This window comes from Castor canadensis, chromosome 8, assembly GCF_047511655.1.
Source record: "Castor canadensis chromosome 8, mCasCan1.hap1v2, whole genome shotgun sequence".
Lineage (NCBI taxonomy): Eukaryota > Metazoa > Chordata > Mammalia > Rodentia > Castoridae > Castor > Castor canadensis.
Window position 1 is genome coordinate 38,260,549 of NC_133393.1, and position 19,538 is coordinate 38,280,086.

General features: G+C 38.0%; 1 protein-coding gene across 1 annotated transcript in view; it reads right to left on the reverse strand.

The window, feature by feature from the left end:
- Positions 1–2,286: 2,286 nt before the first annotated feature.
- Stmnd1 (stathmin domain containing 1) overlaps positions 2,287–19,538 on the reverse strand; it is a 33,173-nt gene continuing 15,921 nt past the window's right edge. The window contains exons 2-5 of the mRNA XM_020154686.2: positions 19,035–19,215; positions 13,694–13,845; positions 6,688–6,819; positions 2,287–5,997 (exon numbers count right to left, since the gene is read on the reverse strand). Coding sequence (XP_020010275.1) covers positions 5,713–5,997; positions 6,688–6,819; positions 13,694–13,845; positions 19,035–19,215 — 750 coding nt within the window. The 3' untranslated portion in view covers positions 2,287–5,712. The remainder of the gene's footprint in view (positions 5,998–6,687; positions 6,820–13,693; positions 13,846–19,034; positions 19,216–19,538) is intronic.

A 19,538-nucleotide genomic window follows, 5' to 3' on the forward strand; every position in this document is an offset into this window, starting at 1 on the left:
TTCTTTTCTGGATATTAATCCCTAAGTAGTACAGTATAACAACTTTCACATAACATCTACATTGTATGAAGTATTCTAAGCAACCTAGAGATGATTTAGAGAGTATGGGACCATGGGTTGGTTGTATATAACTACTATGCCATTTTATATGAGGGACCTGAACATCCTTGGATCTTGCAGTCCTGCAAGAGGTCTTGAAATCAGTTGAAAGATGAATGTGTTGTATTTGGTTTAGGACTTGAATTATAATAACATAGAGAGAAATGTGTATGTTAATTACTAGAAATGACTTGCAATTGAATTGCTGCTGTCATGACCCCAATGTTTGGAAAGATTGTAATTTATGACTAAAATAGCTGATCACTTGATACTTATGACTATACTTTTTGTTTCTATATAACAAAGTGAAAAATTTCAGACCCTTAACTGCAAACACTTCTTTGCCAAAAACACTATGCAAATGTGGCCAATTTTAACTCCTGACCAGTGAAAAGCCAACAATGAGATAAGGATAGTATTTACTCTTCCCCACCCCCCTTTTTATCCTGGGGGCTTTTGAAGCATGCTTGAGACCTGGTGAGTTGAATAAAAACTGTCATGAGTTTAATTCTACCTCTGAATAGGAGAAGGGTTGGGAGGAGGATTTACAAACCTGGCTACACCTGCTCTTGAGTGTTTCTTAGAACTCATGGGCTTTGTCAGAGAACAGTGATCAAGAATAAAAATGGTGCAGAGTGGATCCTGGGCCAAGCAAGGACAGCTCTGCTCTCGAAGGTACTTAGACCGCTGTGCTTTGGTGAGGAAAATGTTCAATTTGCTGTAGTTTGAATCTGTAATGCCCCCCACCAAGCCTTGTGCATTGAAAACTTGGTCCCCATTGGTGGTACTATTGGGAAGTGGTGGAAATTTTAGGAGTAGAGGGGTTTATTGGGAGGCCAGCCTCTTCCTCCTTCCTGTTCTTTTGCTTCTTGGCCACCATGAGGTGAACAGCCTCCTCATTAGAGGCTTAAGAATGACTGGGCCAGTCATGGGTTGAAAACTCTGCAACCATTAACTGGAATAAATTTTTCTTCCCTTTCAGTTGATTATCTCAGGTATTTTGTCACAGCAATGGAAAGCTGTGATGATACAACATTATTTTACTGATCAACATTCTCAAACAGAAATGGAAACTTATGGTATGACTATCTTTAACTAAGAGAACCCTTCAAAACACAATAGGGAAGCTGCTATTCAATGTGGTAACCTTACATCATTGAGGTGGCTCAGAAAGAATGATATTGTGAGAATAGATCTATTTGCATGGGAGTTATTGAGTGGAAAAAAACCCAAAGTACAAAACAGTTTATGTAGTACAAGTCCATGTTTGTAAGGAAAAAATTTGCCAGTAATAATCCTAAGGAAAGGGGAAAGTGCTAGATTCCTCGTGTTTGTTTGTTCTGATGTTTTTTAGTATTTCCTACTAGTTGTTAATCATGTGATTAAAAACTGTGGGGAAACTTTCTTATTTATTTATTTTTTGGTGGTATTGGGGTTTGAACTCTGGGCCTTGCAATTGTTAGGCAAGTGCTCTACACTTAAGCCACACCTCTAATCCTTTTTGATTTAGTTATTTTTCAGATAGGGTGGTCTAGCATTTTTGCCTGGGACTGTCCTTAGACTCTGATCCTCCTACCTGCATTTCCAGCATAGCTGGGATTATAGGTATGTACGACAATGATCATCTTAGGGTCTTACTAACTTTTTAGCCCAGGCTGGCTTCAAATTGCAATCCTTCCATCTCCCTACATAGCTGGGCAGCTACTATTTTTAAGAACCAGTACAAAGGCTTGGCACAGTGCGAAGCTGAGATCAGGAAGGTTGTAGTTTCAAGTGGTTCAAAGTTTGCCAGATTCCATCTCAACGGAAAAAAAGTCTAGGAATAATGGCATCTGTTATTCCAGCTATGGCAGAAAGCATAAGAAAGGATAATTGAAGTCTAGGCAAGCCTGGACAAAAATTGAGACCCTATTTCCAAAGTAACCACAGCAAAAAGGGCACCTGCCTAGCAAGTGTGAAGACCTGAATTCAAACCTCAGTACCACTAAAAAACAAACAAACAAAAAAAAGAAAATCAAAGAAGGTGAACGTGGCACAGAATGAACCTATCTTTTATCTCCCACAGCTTGATTCAAGATAAATCCCTTTACTGATTTGTCTGGGACATAGTTTCACTGTCCATACATGAAAGTGTTGCATATACAGGTTATACGGATGCAAAAGAGACACGGCTTGGCGTCACCCATCTTTAGGATGGAATTTTTATTTTACAATTATTCCATCAAACACCAGCTATTTACCAATAATGGAATAATGAACACAGAAACAGGCACAGTCATAAATTACTGGTAGTCACTATAGCAACACTGCTTTATAAAATTACTTTTACTAACACAATTATCTTACAACATGTATGTTTTAAATATATGTGAAATATTTAAAATGTCTCATATTTAAACAACATATTTAAATATTTTAAGTAACATGTTCAAAATATGTTATTTTAAATAAACAACCTTAAAAATGAGTTATCCGTAAGTCCCCCCCACCACACACAAAGTTAGAGGATTACTAACATCAAAGTAGCTCTTATTAGGCACAGCAAAGTCATCTTTCACAAAGAAAATTATACAGGCATTTTTCGAGTTGCCACCAATTAAAATGATTATAGAGACATTTACCTCATCTTGTGTTTCCTTGTTTGTAGCTTCATAAAGCTTGTGATTTGATTTGGGTTGAAATATCCTTGGTGGCTGTTCAGAACTTTGTTTTAAGGATGAGAAAAACAAATATGTTACTTCAACACATAAAATTAACACAGCGTCAGAGGCTATGCTTTAGAAATTGCAATCTTTCTTTGTGATTACTCTTCTGTGCAAATTGTCCTTTAAAAAGAGAGAGAAAGATCATCATGGGATAGTCACATTTTCAGGTGAAGTTTTTAAAAACATGTGGGGGTGGGGTTGGTAGCACTTGGAGGGCAGAGTAGGGCAGAGTTGGTGTAGGAAGTTGCTGACAGTCCTGAATTTCTGCTTCTTCCTAGTTAAACCCTGAGATGCTTTCCATGAGCAAAAATATATTCCGAAGTTTAGAGGATTTCCAGGACCCTGATGTTCTACTTTCTAGCCATCTCTCTCCCTACCCTGGTAATGTGGGTGGCACCACTAGGAAAATATCCAGATTATCACTTAAGATGTGTTACTTTTTGCATTTTTAGCTCTATGTATGTAAAGAAGTTTCCAAGCCAGTACCAGTGATAATGTTCACATCTATGCTAGACAGTCATCCCTCTGTATCCATGGGAAGACTGCTTTCAAGGTTCTATAGAGATAATGATATCTGAGGATGTTCAAGTCCCTCCTATAAAATGATGTATAACCTATGCAATACTCCTGTGTACTTTAAATCATCTCTAGATTATTTATACTTCCTAACACAATGCAAATGCTCTGTAAAAGTTATTATTCTGTATTGTTTGTGGAATAATGACAAGAAAAAGTCTGTACATTTTCAGTATAGACACTATTTAAAAAAATATTTTCAGTCCACAGTTAGTTGAATCCTTGGAGGAGAAACCTGCAGATGCAGAGGGCTGCTGCATACATTTTAACTCAACAAACATATCATTCAAGCCACTCTAAGAAACATAAGCAAGAGCGTAAGAGAAACCCTTATTTCAATGTTTATGAAATTTGTGAATTCAGTTTATAAGTACTATAAACTTGTATTGAATATGTTTTGTGGTAATTTACACATTATTATTTGCAGACATGAATGACATTCATATCTTCTAAGTCTCCTTGTGCAATTGTTTTAGCTACTCTAATATTTTGTAAGATTGGCACATGTCACTATGGGAACACCTCCTTAGAGGCATATCATCATGGATAAAAAACCTCATGTTGCTCACATGAGATTTTATTTAACTAGTGTTCTATAAATATTGTGACATATGATAGCTTCCCAGTACTTGTAAATGCATTATTTCACTTGATACATCTTTATAATAGTGAAAATCCTAAAGTAACATATAAGGTAATTGAGACACAAAGAGTCTATGTCCTTCCAAGGTCACACAGTAGTAGACTCTGACTCTGAAGGTATTGATTCAGCAATGACTCTCTCCTCCATTAATATTGTATTTCAGTGGCCCCAGGAGTCCAAAGTTTTAGAGGGAACAGAAATGCAAGGTATCCTTTTGTAAGATCCCCAAAGAAATGTATAAGCAGGAGATCCTAATTGACAGGTCCTCAAGTCAAATTGGGACTGCTCCCAGCAACTAGATCCCAGGGAAAAAGCCATTTCCTGGGTCTGCCCTCCTGCTCCTGGAGGATGTACAGATATATTGATTCACCCACTAAGCAATATTTACACAGCACTACTGTCTGCCATGCACTCTCTGAAGTACCAAAAATACAACCACCATCACAACAGAGCCACTTCTTCACTCTGAAGAAATTGAAGCTATCTTGGTAAAGATGGAAATGTATCAAGCAATTCTTACAAAGGGTGATAAGCCCTAAGATGAGTTGTCCAGAGAGACTATGAGAGAGAGGCACAACCTGGACCAAGACGTTGTAGGAAGTGATGTCTGAGTTGACAAATGGAAAACAAAAAAGCATTCATCAGATCAAATAGCCAGAAGGGCAAAGATGCAGAGGCTAGGGGCATGTGCTTAGTTTGATGAACTAGAAGAAGTTCAATTTGGGTGAATTGCAAAATCTGAGATCCTGACCAGCAAAAAGGAGTCTGGATTTTATCTTGACAATAAGGAGGACCAAACAAAGCAGTCTTGAACAGACCGCAGTTACAGAAAGATCAAGGAAACTGTTGTAGAAACCTAATTGAATGATGGTAGGTGGGGTGGTCTAAACTAGGTAGTGAGAAAAATATGAAAATGGATTCAGAATATAGACTCATAAGACCTGATCCTTGATTGGATGTGGGTGGTAAGGGAGGGAAGAACCAGGGTATAATTCCAATAGGAAGAGGACAACAAACTCTGCAGCTTACACTGCCTTAGGAAAGAGAGGAACTGACAGCAGGGTCAACTTCCAGTCTCCCTGCTTCCTCCTACCACTGCCTGGATTGAGGTATTTCTTTTTCAGTTAGAAGAAAACTATACAGAATTCTGAGATTGGATATTACTTACTTAGATTATATGAATGAAACTGTAACTCAACCAACTTCAAGATATTGTTTTATTCCTTGGCAGCACAAAGAATTAGAAAAATAAACATGTAGTACAGGAGGCATGTAGACTATTAAATACTTAATCAAATCTATGCAATTTGTCCTAAAGGACCATCAGTAGACGCAGTCAAGTGTGAAAAAGAATTTTATTTGGCACGAAATTGGGTAAGCTTGGACTCAGAAAGGCATCTAAACAATTTTGGAAGTTGTATTAAGTGAGTGTACCAATCTTACAGTATCTATGATTGTCAAGTCTATCTATCTTTCTTCTTTCTTCCTTCCTTTCTTTCTTTTTTTTGTGAGCATAGTCATTTAATTATTCAACTGACATTTAGCCACTGCAGGTCCCACAACCATTCCTAAGCCCATGACAGAAGTCCCAATGGGTGAAGCCACACAATCATAGAATATGAAACACACTAAGAATGTCACAGCTAGGGGGAATAGGTGCCTTTTAATGAAATCCACAAAAATGGCTTATCAGAATATGTCGTCCTCTTGGTTGTAGGACATGTCTGACTCTATGACCCCAAAACCTTCATAGTTATAGTTTCTGTCAATTGGGGCTGCCTCACTTTTACTCTTCTTCCTCTTCAGAGCCTCTCCTCCCTGTGGGTCAGATGGTTCAAAGGAGGCAGAATTCACAGTTGGAAGTCCTTTGACAAGTGGAACCTCAGATCCTCCTAGTTGAGCTGAATCTGAATGATTAACTGGGGGAAAAAGTCGGTCACTCTGTAGTCTTTTTCTTATTTCTTCTTCTTTCATCTGAAAAGCAGTATTAAAAAATGAAAAGGACTCTGAATGACTCCTTACAAGCAATTATCAACACTGCTTATCATGATTACTTCTGAAAATTCCATTCATTATTCAACCATGTAACAAACATCGTTGAGGAACCCCTGCTGAAGGAGATAGACACAGGACTTATTCTCATGCTGTGTGTAGTGTAGTCCTTTCTTCCTTGGTGGTCAAGTGGAGAGGCGAAATGTTGACTATGGGACAAAGCTGTGAAGGCTGGTTCCAGCAGAACAGCTGTTAGAGTGCTATGGGGCTCAGGTGCTTCAGCTGCAGGAGCTGTTGTCTGAAAGTCTGCAGAGCCTCCTTTTCGCTTAACTCCCCACCCCACCCTGCCTCTCCTCTCACCCCTTCCCCCAAAGGAAGTTTTCCTTTTTTCCTATGAAGAAAACCCCATACTGTACTTAATCCTGAGAATTGGATACTATTTATTTGCCTATAAGGATGACACTATAATTTTCCATCAAATTTAAGATATTGGTTCATTCCATCACAAAAGTAATTTTAAGAAAACACCAAGCATACAGTATAAGAAGCACACAGATCATTGAAACACAGAATATAAAACTTGTAATTTGTCTTAAAGCTGCTGAGAGGACAGCAGCTCCCTTTAGCAGGCAATTAATTCCTCAGGCTTAGAGCACCTGAGAGCTCAGTCACCTTCCTACGCTCTTCTGCCGCCTGCATCTTCTCTTCTATGTCCTTCATTGTGAAATCCTTTACTTCCTTTTTTATCTTAAGTTTTTTCAGTCTGGCTGGTGGCTTTCTTAGTGGCTTCTCAGTTGTGTCCACCTGGAGGAAGATATATACATCTATATATATATATTAGTTGAAAGAGAAAGGCAGGAGGGGCAGTATAAACACTTTAAAATGTAAATCTTAAAAATCTAAATTTTCCGAAAGCAGCAAAAACAACTTGAAATCTGGTCACAACAGAATTAACTTCTCAAGATCAATATATTAGGTGCCTTAGAAACATCAGGCTGTTAAAAAAGGTGCTAAGAATGTGAGTTCTGAAACTAGCTGAAAGATGACTCATAAGAAAAAAAGCTCTTGAGAGCTTAGAAAGGCAGAGAATGAGTGAGGAATTTAATGTAAAAAGTTCAAATTGTTACCTTCATTGATTTATAATATTTAATAATAATATTAATTGATTTTATGATAGTCCACAAGCCACAAATTATTTTCATTTGGATAAAGATGAGTTTTTACTACTTTTGATCTTATGGTGGAAAAGATAATTGCTGTTGAGCAACAACTCTGTGCTGGGCTTTGCTATTGATGCTCTACAACTATTTTCATGACAGCAGGGAAATAGTTTTGCTATTGATACTCTACAACTATTTTCATGACAGCAGGGAAAAATGAGCCTTTTCATATGTTGACCACCCACTCTTTCAACAGGGCAAAGAATGATAATGCCTTTCTAATTATAATTTCTACTTAAAAAAAGATAAACTATTATGAAGGTTGTATGAAGAAAGTTTTAATTTATGTTCTTCTTTTTATAAAATTAGCCTCTAAAACATATTTAATATGAAAAATGAAAATGATACATAAATAAATTCTTAGTCCTCTCTTTAACCACTTGGTCCCATCCTATTCTTCAACATGAACTTTTTTTAAAAAGAGTTTTGTGTGTGTCTTCTAGATAGTCTCTGTGTTCATATATTTCTATACATATACATGTATAGCAGATCTGTAATGTTAAACAAGACCTACACAGGATAATGCCATATACCCTGCTTGCAATCTTCTTTCTTCACTTAATTTAATATGGACTTCTCTCTTATACAGATTTATTATGACTGTGGAAATTTTGAATTAATTCCAAGTCTTAATTGTAAAATGAACTGAAATATTTTCTAAATAATTTCTCTAGAGATTTTTTTAAACACAAAGGAGTTATTAATAATTACTATAATTTCCAAAAGACTGCCTTTTCAGAGAAAGGAAAATAAATCAAGCAGAAAAGAGAGGCAGATTAGCATAATTCAGAAAGGCAAGCGATTGGTACTCAGATATGAGTTTGAATCCTAACTTGACTATGAAGTGACAGAACTCTATAAGCCTTGACATTCTCATTTATAAAATAGGCTTAGTAGTACTTAGTTTTTTTAAGAGAGGAGAAAGTATATAATACCTGCTCAGTAATGGTAACTACTTTACAGTACATGACATCAGTGACTTTTTTCTATGACAGCACACAAAACCATAACCAGGATACAGAATTATCACAATGGTGGGGAAGGAGAACTGGAAGTACACAGCACCAGAACAGGAATCAGAATTGGGAGTGATCCAGTGTGAGGCTTGAGAGGAACACCTCTTCTCTCTAGACTCATTTTCTTAACTACAACTTAGTGATGGGACACAGTACTCCTAAGCTTCCTCCCATCTTTAAAATCTATGATTCTCAGTCTTTAAAAAGGAAAACACTTATTGAAGATTTGGCTCTGGTACAACCATTAGACAGTTTTATGTGGTGGGAAATGTTCCTTTACGTGAAAACTGAGATGTTCATTAAAGCAAGTTTCCTCTACTCTTCATTTGTTTTTTTTTTAAATGACATTTGGCTCTTAAGCTTTCTGCTGTGGAAAGCTGTTTGCTGGAAAGAGGGTGGTACTTGCTATGGAGGCTCAACTAGAGGAACTTTGAAATTAGCATAAAACCTTTCTTAGGGATGTTCCATCAGGGAAAGCTGAAAGAAAATAATAATCCAAGATCCCATAAAGAAATGCTGGGTTGAAACAACAACAAATGCTAGCGAGGATACAGGGAAAAAGGAACCCTCATACACTGCTGGTGGGAATGTAAACTAGTACAACCACTTAGGAAAACAATATGGAGGCTTCTTAAAAAACTAAACATAGATCTGCCATATGATCCAGCAATACCACTCCTAGGGATATACCTGAAGGAATGTGACTCAGGTTATTACAAAGGCACCTGCCCACCCATGTTTATTGCAGCACTATTCACAATAGCCACTATGGGAAGACGACCAGGAAGTAGTGAAGAGGTCTGGTAGAGATGAACCAATGTGGGTTCTAATACACATGTGCATGGAAGCGACACTAGGAATCTCTCTGTATAGCTATTTTTATCTCAAACTAGCAAAACCGCTATGTTTTTCTTATTATCTCTCATGTCTTCTCTTTAACAAAATTGGAGAACAAGAGGGCAGAACAAGTTCTGCCTGGAAGCGGTGGGTGTTGGGGAGGGTTGTCCCAAATAATGCATACCCATATAAGTAAATGTAAAAATGATAAAATAAAGCAAAAATAAATGCTGGATTGGGTTTTACATAGCATTCTGAACTCTGACTAAAACAATGAGACCACTCAGTAGTTCTGAGAGAAGTTTGAATTTTCTGCTGGCTTTATCTCAAAATGATGCCTGTGAAATCACATTCTTCCTCCCCTTGAGAAGTTAATCCTATCTGTGCAACCCTTGTCCTTTCTTAAGTTTGATATTTTATGTAAAAAAATTAGAAAGACCTGTATAAACATATCTGTATTCTTCACAACTGAATTTCATGACATCAGGGGTTATCAAATGTTGGCACTTAAAAATGATGATGATTATATTTTGCATAAAGATGTTGCCTGTAAAAACTGAATGACCACCACCTTAAAGCCTAGAGAAGTTAGCCAGTTCAATTATTTTCTTTAAGAATCTATTGGAGAACAAATGTGGTGGTACATGTCTGTAATTCTAGCTACATGGGAGGTGGAGATGGGTAGATTTCAGTTCCAGGCCAGCTTTGGCAAAGTTATCAAGATCCTATCAAAAAACAATCAGGGCCTGGTGGAGCATGCCTGTAATTCCAGCAAGGTAGAAGGTGGAAGTAGAAAGATCTAGGTCAACATCACCCTGGGCAAATAGTACAAGACCCTATCTGGAAAATCAAGTGAGGCAAAAAGTGCTGGGGCGTGGATCAAGTGGTAGAGCATGAGGCCCTGAATTCAAATCCCATACTGAACAAAAAGGCAATATGATCAGAGGATCCTGACCCCACAAAGATTTGCATCATGTTTCTAGCCAACTTAACCTGTATACATTATGTCTCACATCGCCAATGAATTCCCCAGAGCTTTCCTAATCGACTCTTGACCTACAGATGAACCTACTACCTTGATTTTCTTCCCTAGGGGAGTGTTGTGCACAGATTGGGCCAAAGCTTTCTGAAAAAAAATCTGGTCCTTCCTGTTCTTTCACCTCTAGACCTTCTGGGGAAGGTCACTCTGATGATTAACTGACCTCCTTTAGTCCTGACTCAGTCAACTTCCTCTTCCTTTGAAAACTCCCCATGGGGTTCAACAAATAATGCTAGAGATTGTGATGCAATGTAAGCAAACTCCCTAACTACACTCAAGGTTACCAAGCACAGAAGGTGCATAAAGAGTATAAAACTTGGCCACTCACAGGAGAAATTAATAGAAAATCCACTGAGCCTCCTGTAGAGAACCAGGGTGTGCTAAGAGGTAGGAAGAGATAAGCTTGGGATAAAAGACACCTAAACTTACTAACATGTGGATAAATGATAGCCATCCACAGATCTTCAAAGAGGTCTGTACCAATCCATACATACTCTAGCATGTGTACAAACCAATACACATTTACAATGTAGCTGCTTTGTCTCATTAAAATGTTTTAAAGATTCATTTAATGATCTGACATTTACCTTCTTAATACTATCTTTTACACTCATTTTAACTCTTAAGTAAGCATAAAATCTGTTCATATGAGCATGCTCAAAAATTGATTATCCAGAGAGCACTATTGAATTACAGTGTTCACCGGTGAGTGAAAGATAAAAATTAAGAAAAAAATGAAAGGGGGCCCTGTGGTAGACACAGATATTACCAAGAACCCTATAGGAAGAGACTGGCTCACTGCCTGTCTTGATTCCAAGCAGCAATGGAGGGCCCTCACCTTTCAGCATCTTTTATTCTATCTCACTCTAATTTATTTTTATTTCTATCTATCTATCATCTATCTATCATGTGATGCTGGAGATTAAACCCATGGCCTTGTGCAAGTGCTCTAACACTGAGCCAGGGCCCCAGCCCTCTATTTCACTTTAAATGGAAATACAATGAAAGATAATGACCTGGCTAAGAAGGGACAGATCCATGTATGGAATTTTCTTGCAGTCGAGTATACTATTGCTCCAAATAAGAAGTTTTATTTTTAAGTATTCTCAAACTGATTCTATTTTTCCCATAACATTTTATTTAAAATATTTTTCTCCTAGAGCAATGAAGAAATAATATGTACATATCTGCTGGGATATGCTCTTAAGACTGTTGACCACAAGGAGGCTTCATCCATGACACTGAGCAACTGTAGCTCTTCTGCCTTTCCCTAGGCTTCCTGGGAAGTGAAATGCTCTTGAAGTGTTATTGCTAAGGGATTGTGTAGAATTCTCTTTCACAACGAACGAGGAATGAATTACAAATAATTTCAAAAGCTTAAACCCTCCCCAACTTGATGACAAATTTGAGAGCTTTGTGTACAGGCTTGTCAACATTTCAGAGTAGTGGTTCACAGCCTGGCTACACGCAAGAATTATCTGGAAGCTTTTGAAAGCATGAAAGCTGGGGCCTGCACCAGGCACTAGTCCAAGGTGGAATCTGGGCTCTGAGGTTTTTGAAAGCTCTCTAGGTGACTCCAATGTTCAGTCAGGTTAAGAATCAGAACATTAGGCAATAAAATAAAAGAGCTGTGTGTTGCTGCTGGCCCGTTGGAAGCCTGGCTTATGCTGGAACATCTTGGCACAATACCTAAGGGGAAATAACAGAATTGTGGCATTCTTTCAGCCTGTCACATTTAATCCTTTTGAGAATGTCTTAACCATGCTCCTAATAACCATTTCATTTCTATATAATATGAAAACAGCTCTCATCTTTAGTTCACTTCATGAGGCGATTGAAAGTCAAGCCTATAGTTGTCAATAACAGATACATTTCTTTCAGAACATAGTTTATGTAAATTAACATGTGGGCTTCTGTCCAGATGTAAGCCAGCACTCATTCATCCCTGGTGATTGGATCACTGAGATACTTTAGTGTTATTACTACAGGCATCAAGGTGTGTGTAGCATTTCCTTTAAGAAGATATGGGACAGCCGCTACCAAGTACTTCCAAGGTATATCCTCCTCCACATGAACGCCTCTCATCTTTTTTTCTGTCCCCCAGAGACCCACCTACAGCTGGAAAAAAATTCTCTCCCTTTCCATATGAAAGACATGTTCTACTATTTTCAAATAAGAGCAAGTATTCCAAAATGCCTTGGATCATGATACTGTTGTGTGAATGTAAACTGACATGTGATAGCATCAGCCCTGCCATTGTAAGAAGCATTTGTTCCTTCTCCTTTCCCTTGCATCCTCCTGTTAGTGGCAGCCTTGTGTGTCCTCAAGGTTTGGCAGTTCACGTTTCCTAACTACTTACAGCAGAATTTGTTTCCTTTTGTCAAAAGAAAATGCTACTTTGGCTTTAATTCGTGAGTTTCCAATATCCTCTACACACAGAAAAGAAAATTACCTTTATATAAGCATTAAGGGAGTTGGTCTAGGTGCAAACTTGATTTGAATAATGAATGTTTTAATCTGTAATTGTTTTCCCTACAACACAGGAATAGGTAACAACCATGGATGTTTTGATGTAACTCTATTTCCACCATTTCTGTTTTTTGGTTTTTTTTTTTTTTCTTATCTGTTCATTTTTTCCTTGGGCTTCTTTTCATTGTTATTTCTTCTTCTTTTTTCTCTTCTCTCATTGTGTTAAAAACAAACAAAGAAAACAAGACAACAAAACATGCTGTGGTCTTCCCAGATATATACAGAACTTGACAAAAATTTAAGAGCCTAAGCTTTGGTCAAGCCAGTTAAAAAATCAGAGTGAAAACATCATTCATACTAAGGAAAAACACTGACAGACTGATCAAGATGAAACAATAAAAACAACAATATAATAATTTCTAGAACTGTGTTTATTTCCTCATGTTTGGTTCTAGGGTGTGCATGTGTATAAATGTGTAAGCATATCTGTTGTAACATTGGCATTAAGGACTATTTTCATATTGAATAAATCACAATTCAGTTTTCTGTTCCAAAAAAAAAAAAGTTGCTGAAAGGATGAAGGCACGTCGTTCAGTGGGGCTTATTGCATTTCACATTTGAAACCCAAGAAATGTTTTATTGGATTCATTAATCATTAGTGATTAGGGCAATTCCTGAATCCATGCAAGGATTGTGTGCATAGTTGTAAAGGAATTTGTGGAAGAAATATCTGGCTTAGATAAATGTTGCCATTTGCATCATAACTTGGTAACACACATGCACAGGAAATCAATGTGAGTCGACTCCCTGTATAGCTATCCTTATCTCAACCAGCAAAAACCCTTGGTCCTTCCTATTATTGCTTACACTCTCTCTTCAACAAAATTAGAGCTAAATAGTTTCTGCTGGGTAGTGAGCAGGTGGGGGGGAGAGGGAGGGGGCGAGGTGGGGGGTAAGGTGGGGGGAGAAATGATCCAAATATTGTATGCACATATGAATAAAAAAATAACTTGCACATACTGGAAATAATGACTTGCAATCAAGCATATTCTATTCCTAATTTAACTATAAGCATATGTGAATTAGAAATTACTTGCCATGACATCATATGACTCTCCAGTTCTAAATACTTTGCTTTGGCTTTGTATTATTCCTTGAACAATGAGTTCTTCCAGAATGTCTGATGACTTTTGTCGTTCTTGAGTCTCTAGAGGTTTGGTCTTATTGATTAATCCATTTGTCACTGGGTCTTCCAAAGGAAAAGAAAAAAGAAAGGAAATTTAAGAACAAAGTTTTAAAATTAATCAAGTGCTAAATGAATGCCTTATAAATCATACCACTTAATTAAAGTATCTGTTTCTATTATAAAATTTGGTTCTATAAAGTTCAAATTCTTACGATTCTTACCAAGGAAACGTATTGACATGATGTAGTGCTTTTTTTTCCCCCCCGGTGGTGCCAGACAGATATTCTACCATTTAAGCTACTCTGCAAAACACTTTTTTGCATTGGTTATTTTTATTACTATTATTCCTTTGGTTGGACAGGGTTTAAACTCAGGGCTTCTTGCTTGCAAAGCAGGTGTTCTACTGCTTGAGCCATACCGCCAGTACATTTTGCTCTGATTATTTTGGAGATGGAGTCTTGCGAATTACTTGCCTAGGCTGGCTTTGAACTGAAATCCTCCCAACCTCAGCCTCCCAAGTAGCTAGAATTACAGGCATGAGCCACTGGTGTGCAGCTACATGCTATTTTTGAGATAAGGTCTCGCTGTATGCCTGGGCTGTCCTGGACTGCAGTCCTCCTACTTACTCTTCTCCATATAGCTGAGATGATAGGTACATACCACCTCACCCAACCATTGGTTGAGATGGGGTTTCATGAATTTTTTGGCTCTAGTTGGCCTTGAACTGCAGTCTTCCCTACTTTCTCTTCCTGGGTAGCTAGCATTACAGGCTAGAGCTTCTGTGCCGAGCCTACATAATCTATTCTTTACTTAGCAGATCTCATAGTAGCATAACAAAAAAAATTTTATGTGTGCTGCTATGTACTACTTTTTTGTTGTAACAACACTTATACACTTGGGTAAGGCGGCATGAGTTTGCTCCACTAATTATGAAGCTAAGCTGCAGCTAAGACTCAAGACATTCTTCTGGTGACTCTTATGAGTTGCAGTTTGGTTTCTACGCTTTGTATACAAAGGATAAACAGCATGATGTTGCCAAGAGACGTCTAGTTCTGCAACCCTGAGTGTACAGTTACACCATCTGCTAAATCTACAGAAGGGAAGTATGCCTTTTTGAAGAGTCTTTGAACCAAATCAGAATTGGAGATACAGTAATACCAGCTAAAATCTTATTTATGATTTTTTAAATGAGCAGTGAAACAGTTTCTAGGGGACCCTTTATAAACTGCACTCATGAGAAAGGACACCTCACTGCAAATCACATAATTATGTGTAAATAAAAAAGCAGCCACTTTCATGTCATTATATTATAAAATAAAAGGTGATGGCTTGTGGGCCCAAAGAGAGCCCTTGGAGATGAGCTCTCTTCTAGTTTGTAATTTTCAGGAAGTCTTGACAGTAACCAAGTCCATTTCATTTAGTGGACTGGTATCTTTTTATGAAACTTTCCCCCAGTGGTTACAAAGACAGTTCCATAAGTTTATGCTGAGAAGGTAGAAAACATACCTACAGATGAACACACACACCGACCAAGTGTTTCTCACTTTATAACATTAGCCTACCTTTTACAGGGGATTTTTCTATCTGACCACTGCATGTAGGACCTACAAATTCTTCACCAGCTCAATGCCTATCCAGTGCTGCCTCTGCTGCCCATAAGGGTGTTTGAAATGGAACCAACTCTCATTTTAAAGTGTTCTGTACAATAGGGACTGAGGGAAAGGGGACTTTTGAGGGGGAGAGGATAAATGGAGGTGATGAAGGGGAGGGGAATATGGTTGTTGGACTTAGTACACGTATATGAAATAGAAAGATGAATCCTCTTGCAACTGTTTTAAGTAGGGTGGGGAGGGGCTTGAGGGAGAAAATGGCAGCAATCTAACAATATATAATGTAAGCCTATTAGGAATTGTCACAAATCCAATGTACAATGAATATATGTTAATAAAAATGAAAAACAAATAAAATGTTCTGTACAGATTTGGGGAAAGAGTGGTAACACATGTCATCCAGGTAGAAACTTGAAGAAATGAAGAAAATTTCAACATAAAAGTCACAGGTTAATTTCTGCAAGGAATTCAAGTGTTTTTTGTTCTTGCTGTTAAGATAGATTCGTGTGGAGGGTCAACATGATAATAATGACTACTTATTGAGCACGTTTGCACTTGCACTATGCTAATTACATTATATACTGTTTCACATCTAATTCTGCATAAACTCTGTAAGAGAGATATTATCCCGAGTTTACAAATAAACATATTCATATGGTGGAAGCTAACTAACTTGCCCAAGGGGACACAAGTAGCAAGTGTGTTAACTAGGACTGAATCCAAGTCTGTTTGACTTCTACACTTGTTCTCAACCTCAATCCACCAGTGGTTTACCTCTCTTCCAGGATATTTCTAAAGGAATGGCATGTTGACATCTGCCACTAACATAATAAAATTATCATAACCATTCTGATCCATTCTTTTCTGAGTCCACTAAAGTATGTGGCTTGACATTTATAGTAGCTAATCCATACAGAGAGTCCTGGAATATGTCAGGCATTTCACTCATTTTCATGTTTTCTTGGGACATTGAAGAATATTGGGGAATGTTTCAAAATAATTGTGAGGCTCACACCTGTGGTCCCAGCTATTCCAGAGACAGGAATGGAGGACCGCAGCTTGAGATTAGACCTGGCAAAAAGTTAGTGAGACACCCCTAATCTCAAAAAACAAACTAGATGTGGTGGTGTGTGACTGTAATCCCAGCTATGTAAGAAGATCATGTTTGAGGCCAGCCCCAGGGAAAAATGTGAAACCCTATCCAAAAAATAACTAAAGAGCAGTTCAAGTGGTAGAATGCCTGCCTAGTAAGCAGGAGGCCATGAGTTCAAACCCACTACTATTCATTTGGCAGAGGCAGGAGGATCTTGAATTCAAAGCCAGCAAAGCAAAGTTAGTGAGACTTTATCTCAAAAAACAAGGTAGAAACAAAGGAGCTTGAGGCCTGCCTCAAGAGATAGAACACTTGCATAGCAAGTTTGAGGCTTTGGGGTCAATACACGCCGCTGTTAAAAACAAACAGACAAAGAAACCCCAACCAAACAAAAAAACAAATAGCCCCTAACAAAAAATTTGCTTTTATTTTATTAGAATGATAATATATGGTTGTCATAGTAAATTTAGAAAATACACAAAAGAATAAAAGATAAGATGAAAATGCCTATAATCTCACCATCCAGAGAATGCCATCATTAAAATACAGTTTATTTTAATAAATTCAGTATCATACTGAACCTTGTTTTGTTTCCCAAATAGTTAACATTTATATTAGCATTTTCTCAAGTCATTAGAAATTCTTTAGATTTTGTTTTTGTTTTATTTATTTATAGGTGGGTTTGGGGCTTGACTCAGGGCTTCAGGCTTGCAAAGCAGGCACTCTACTGCTTGAGCCACACCTGCAGTCATTTTGCTTTGCTTATTTTTGGAGATGGGGGTCTCTTGAACTATTTGCCTGGGTTGCCTTGAACCTTGATCCTCCTGATCTTAGCCTCCCAAGTAACTAGGATTGCAGGTGTGAGCCACTGGCATCTGTTCTAAAAATTCTTCATAAGCATAAGTATAAAAAGTGAAATTATATAAGAAAACCTGGATGAAGTCATCTTAACTGTGGAACAGGGAAAAACTTCTGGATTTTTCTTTAGGTCAGATATAGTTAGTACATTTTTAACTGATGATGGGTTTATTAGGAGGTGTCTCCATTGTAAATCAAGGAGCATTTGTACTTTATAAATGTTAGTGTGAAACTTGAAATTCTTAACAAATGTCCTTTGTAGATGTGAAGTTGATTTAAAGAACAAAAAAAACCAAAAAAACAAAGGAAGATAGGAAAAGAGGGCAGAAAAGACATGTAAAGTCCAGGGCAATTTGTGATGAGATGCTTCCTGAAAATGCTTTTACACTACATTTAGAAATATCTGTGCTGGTAGCTGACTTCTTCCCTGAGCTGTTCTCTTAGCACTTTTCTGCTTCTCTGCCACCCTCCCCATACTGCTTTTAATAGTGTACATCTGGCAGAATTGAGTGTCCTGAACACACACCTGTTCCTGACTGCCTGATGCTCTGCAGTCAACTAACCACACAGGTATTTAGCATGCGTGGATCCAGCAACATTACCATCAGAGAGAACAGGTCTGCCTCCTGGCAGGTAGAAGACAGGAAGGAGCTGTCTGGGACTGCTTTCCCTCTCTCCTGCTTCCTTTGCAGGTCATGTGGACCCCACATCAGAACCACAACAAGGTGACGAACATAAAATCTGTGATAAGCTGGGTCCATGGGAAGGAATTTCATGTATTAACTCATCTACTTTTCAACCCTAACTTGTAGCAAGGAAAAAGACTACAGTGAGAAGGAATGAAATGAGTCTTCCCTCAAAACAAAACAGACTTTTTGTCCTCCAGGTCTGCTAAGTTCACACTGTTTCAAAGTCTGGTCAAATATAAATAAGGTGTCATAAATCAACAGTAGGGAGTAACTCAAGGAAAGGGAAAACACAGCAGCAGAAAAACCACAAACAGTGTCTAAGAAGCAAACCAGGTTGTAATTACTTCCTTTACAATTTTTTTTTTGTGCTGCTTGGGTTTGAACTGAGGGCCTTATACTTGCTAGGCAGGCACTCTACTGCTTGAGCTACACTTCCAGTCCTTTCTGCTACGGTTATTTTGACAGTAGGATCTCACTTTTTGCCAGACCAACCTGAATTGTGATCCTCCTGTTTTAGCTTCCCATAGTTGCTTGGATGATAGGCACATGCCACCACCACCCAACTGAAAGATTCTTTTACTGCATATTTGTTGATACTTTGGATGCACTGGGATGGTGGGGAGGTTCAATGAAGGTTTTACATATGTTTTCAAATTTAGAACTTTCCCTTAGAAAAATGCTGACACAGTGGGAATTTAAATTTCTTTCAATGGTGCAACCCCTATTCCTAAATTGTATTTTCAATTTTCAATAAAGGCTGAAGTTTAAACATAAAAAGATGGCTTTAATTACATCATTCACAGAAAGATTAACAGTTAGCATCATTTCCTCACACAATGAAGGCCTAAAATTAAATTCTAATGGTCTTAGAGATAAGAAACTTGCCACTTAAAAACCTCATGACCTACAAAGCATGGATAAAGGACCATAGAACACACATTACTTATGTAGAGAAGTGGTATTTTATGAAGATCAACATGAATGGTGGGGCTGGGGTTTTACCTGAATTCAATCTTCCATTTCTTTCACCAGGAGGTGGAGAACTTTCTGGAATAATTCCAGGTAAGCTCCCCATCTGGGCTTGTTCATCCAGGCCTTCTGCCTTGTTCACAGTGTCCTTGGGCCATGCACTGTCAGTCTGGGGACTGCGATTCTCCTTGGAATGAGTCACTCTGACATCAACCTATGAAAAGGGAACAACAGCTTGATGAGAGTAGAAATTTCTTGGGAAAAGGAAAACAGTGTTGCAGGGTCGGCTTTGTGCCAACTACTGTGTGTGATAGTGTGACTAGTACTCAGAAGTCTCTATGGCAACATTACTTAGGAAATGTGACTAAGTTAATGTTCGTGACATGGCAAGATTATCCTGAGTTATTTAGGTGAGCCCTAAATGCAAACACAAGTGTTCTCATAAGAAAGAAGCGAGGGGAATGTTATGGTTTGGATATAAAGTGAACCAAAAGACTCATACGTGGAAGGCTTAGTCCCTAATGGGTGGCGCTACTG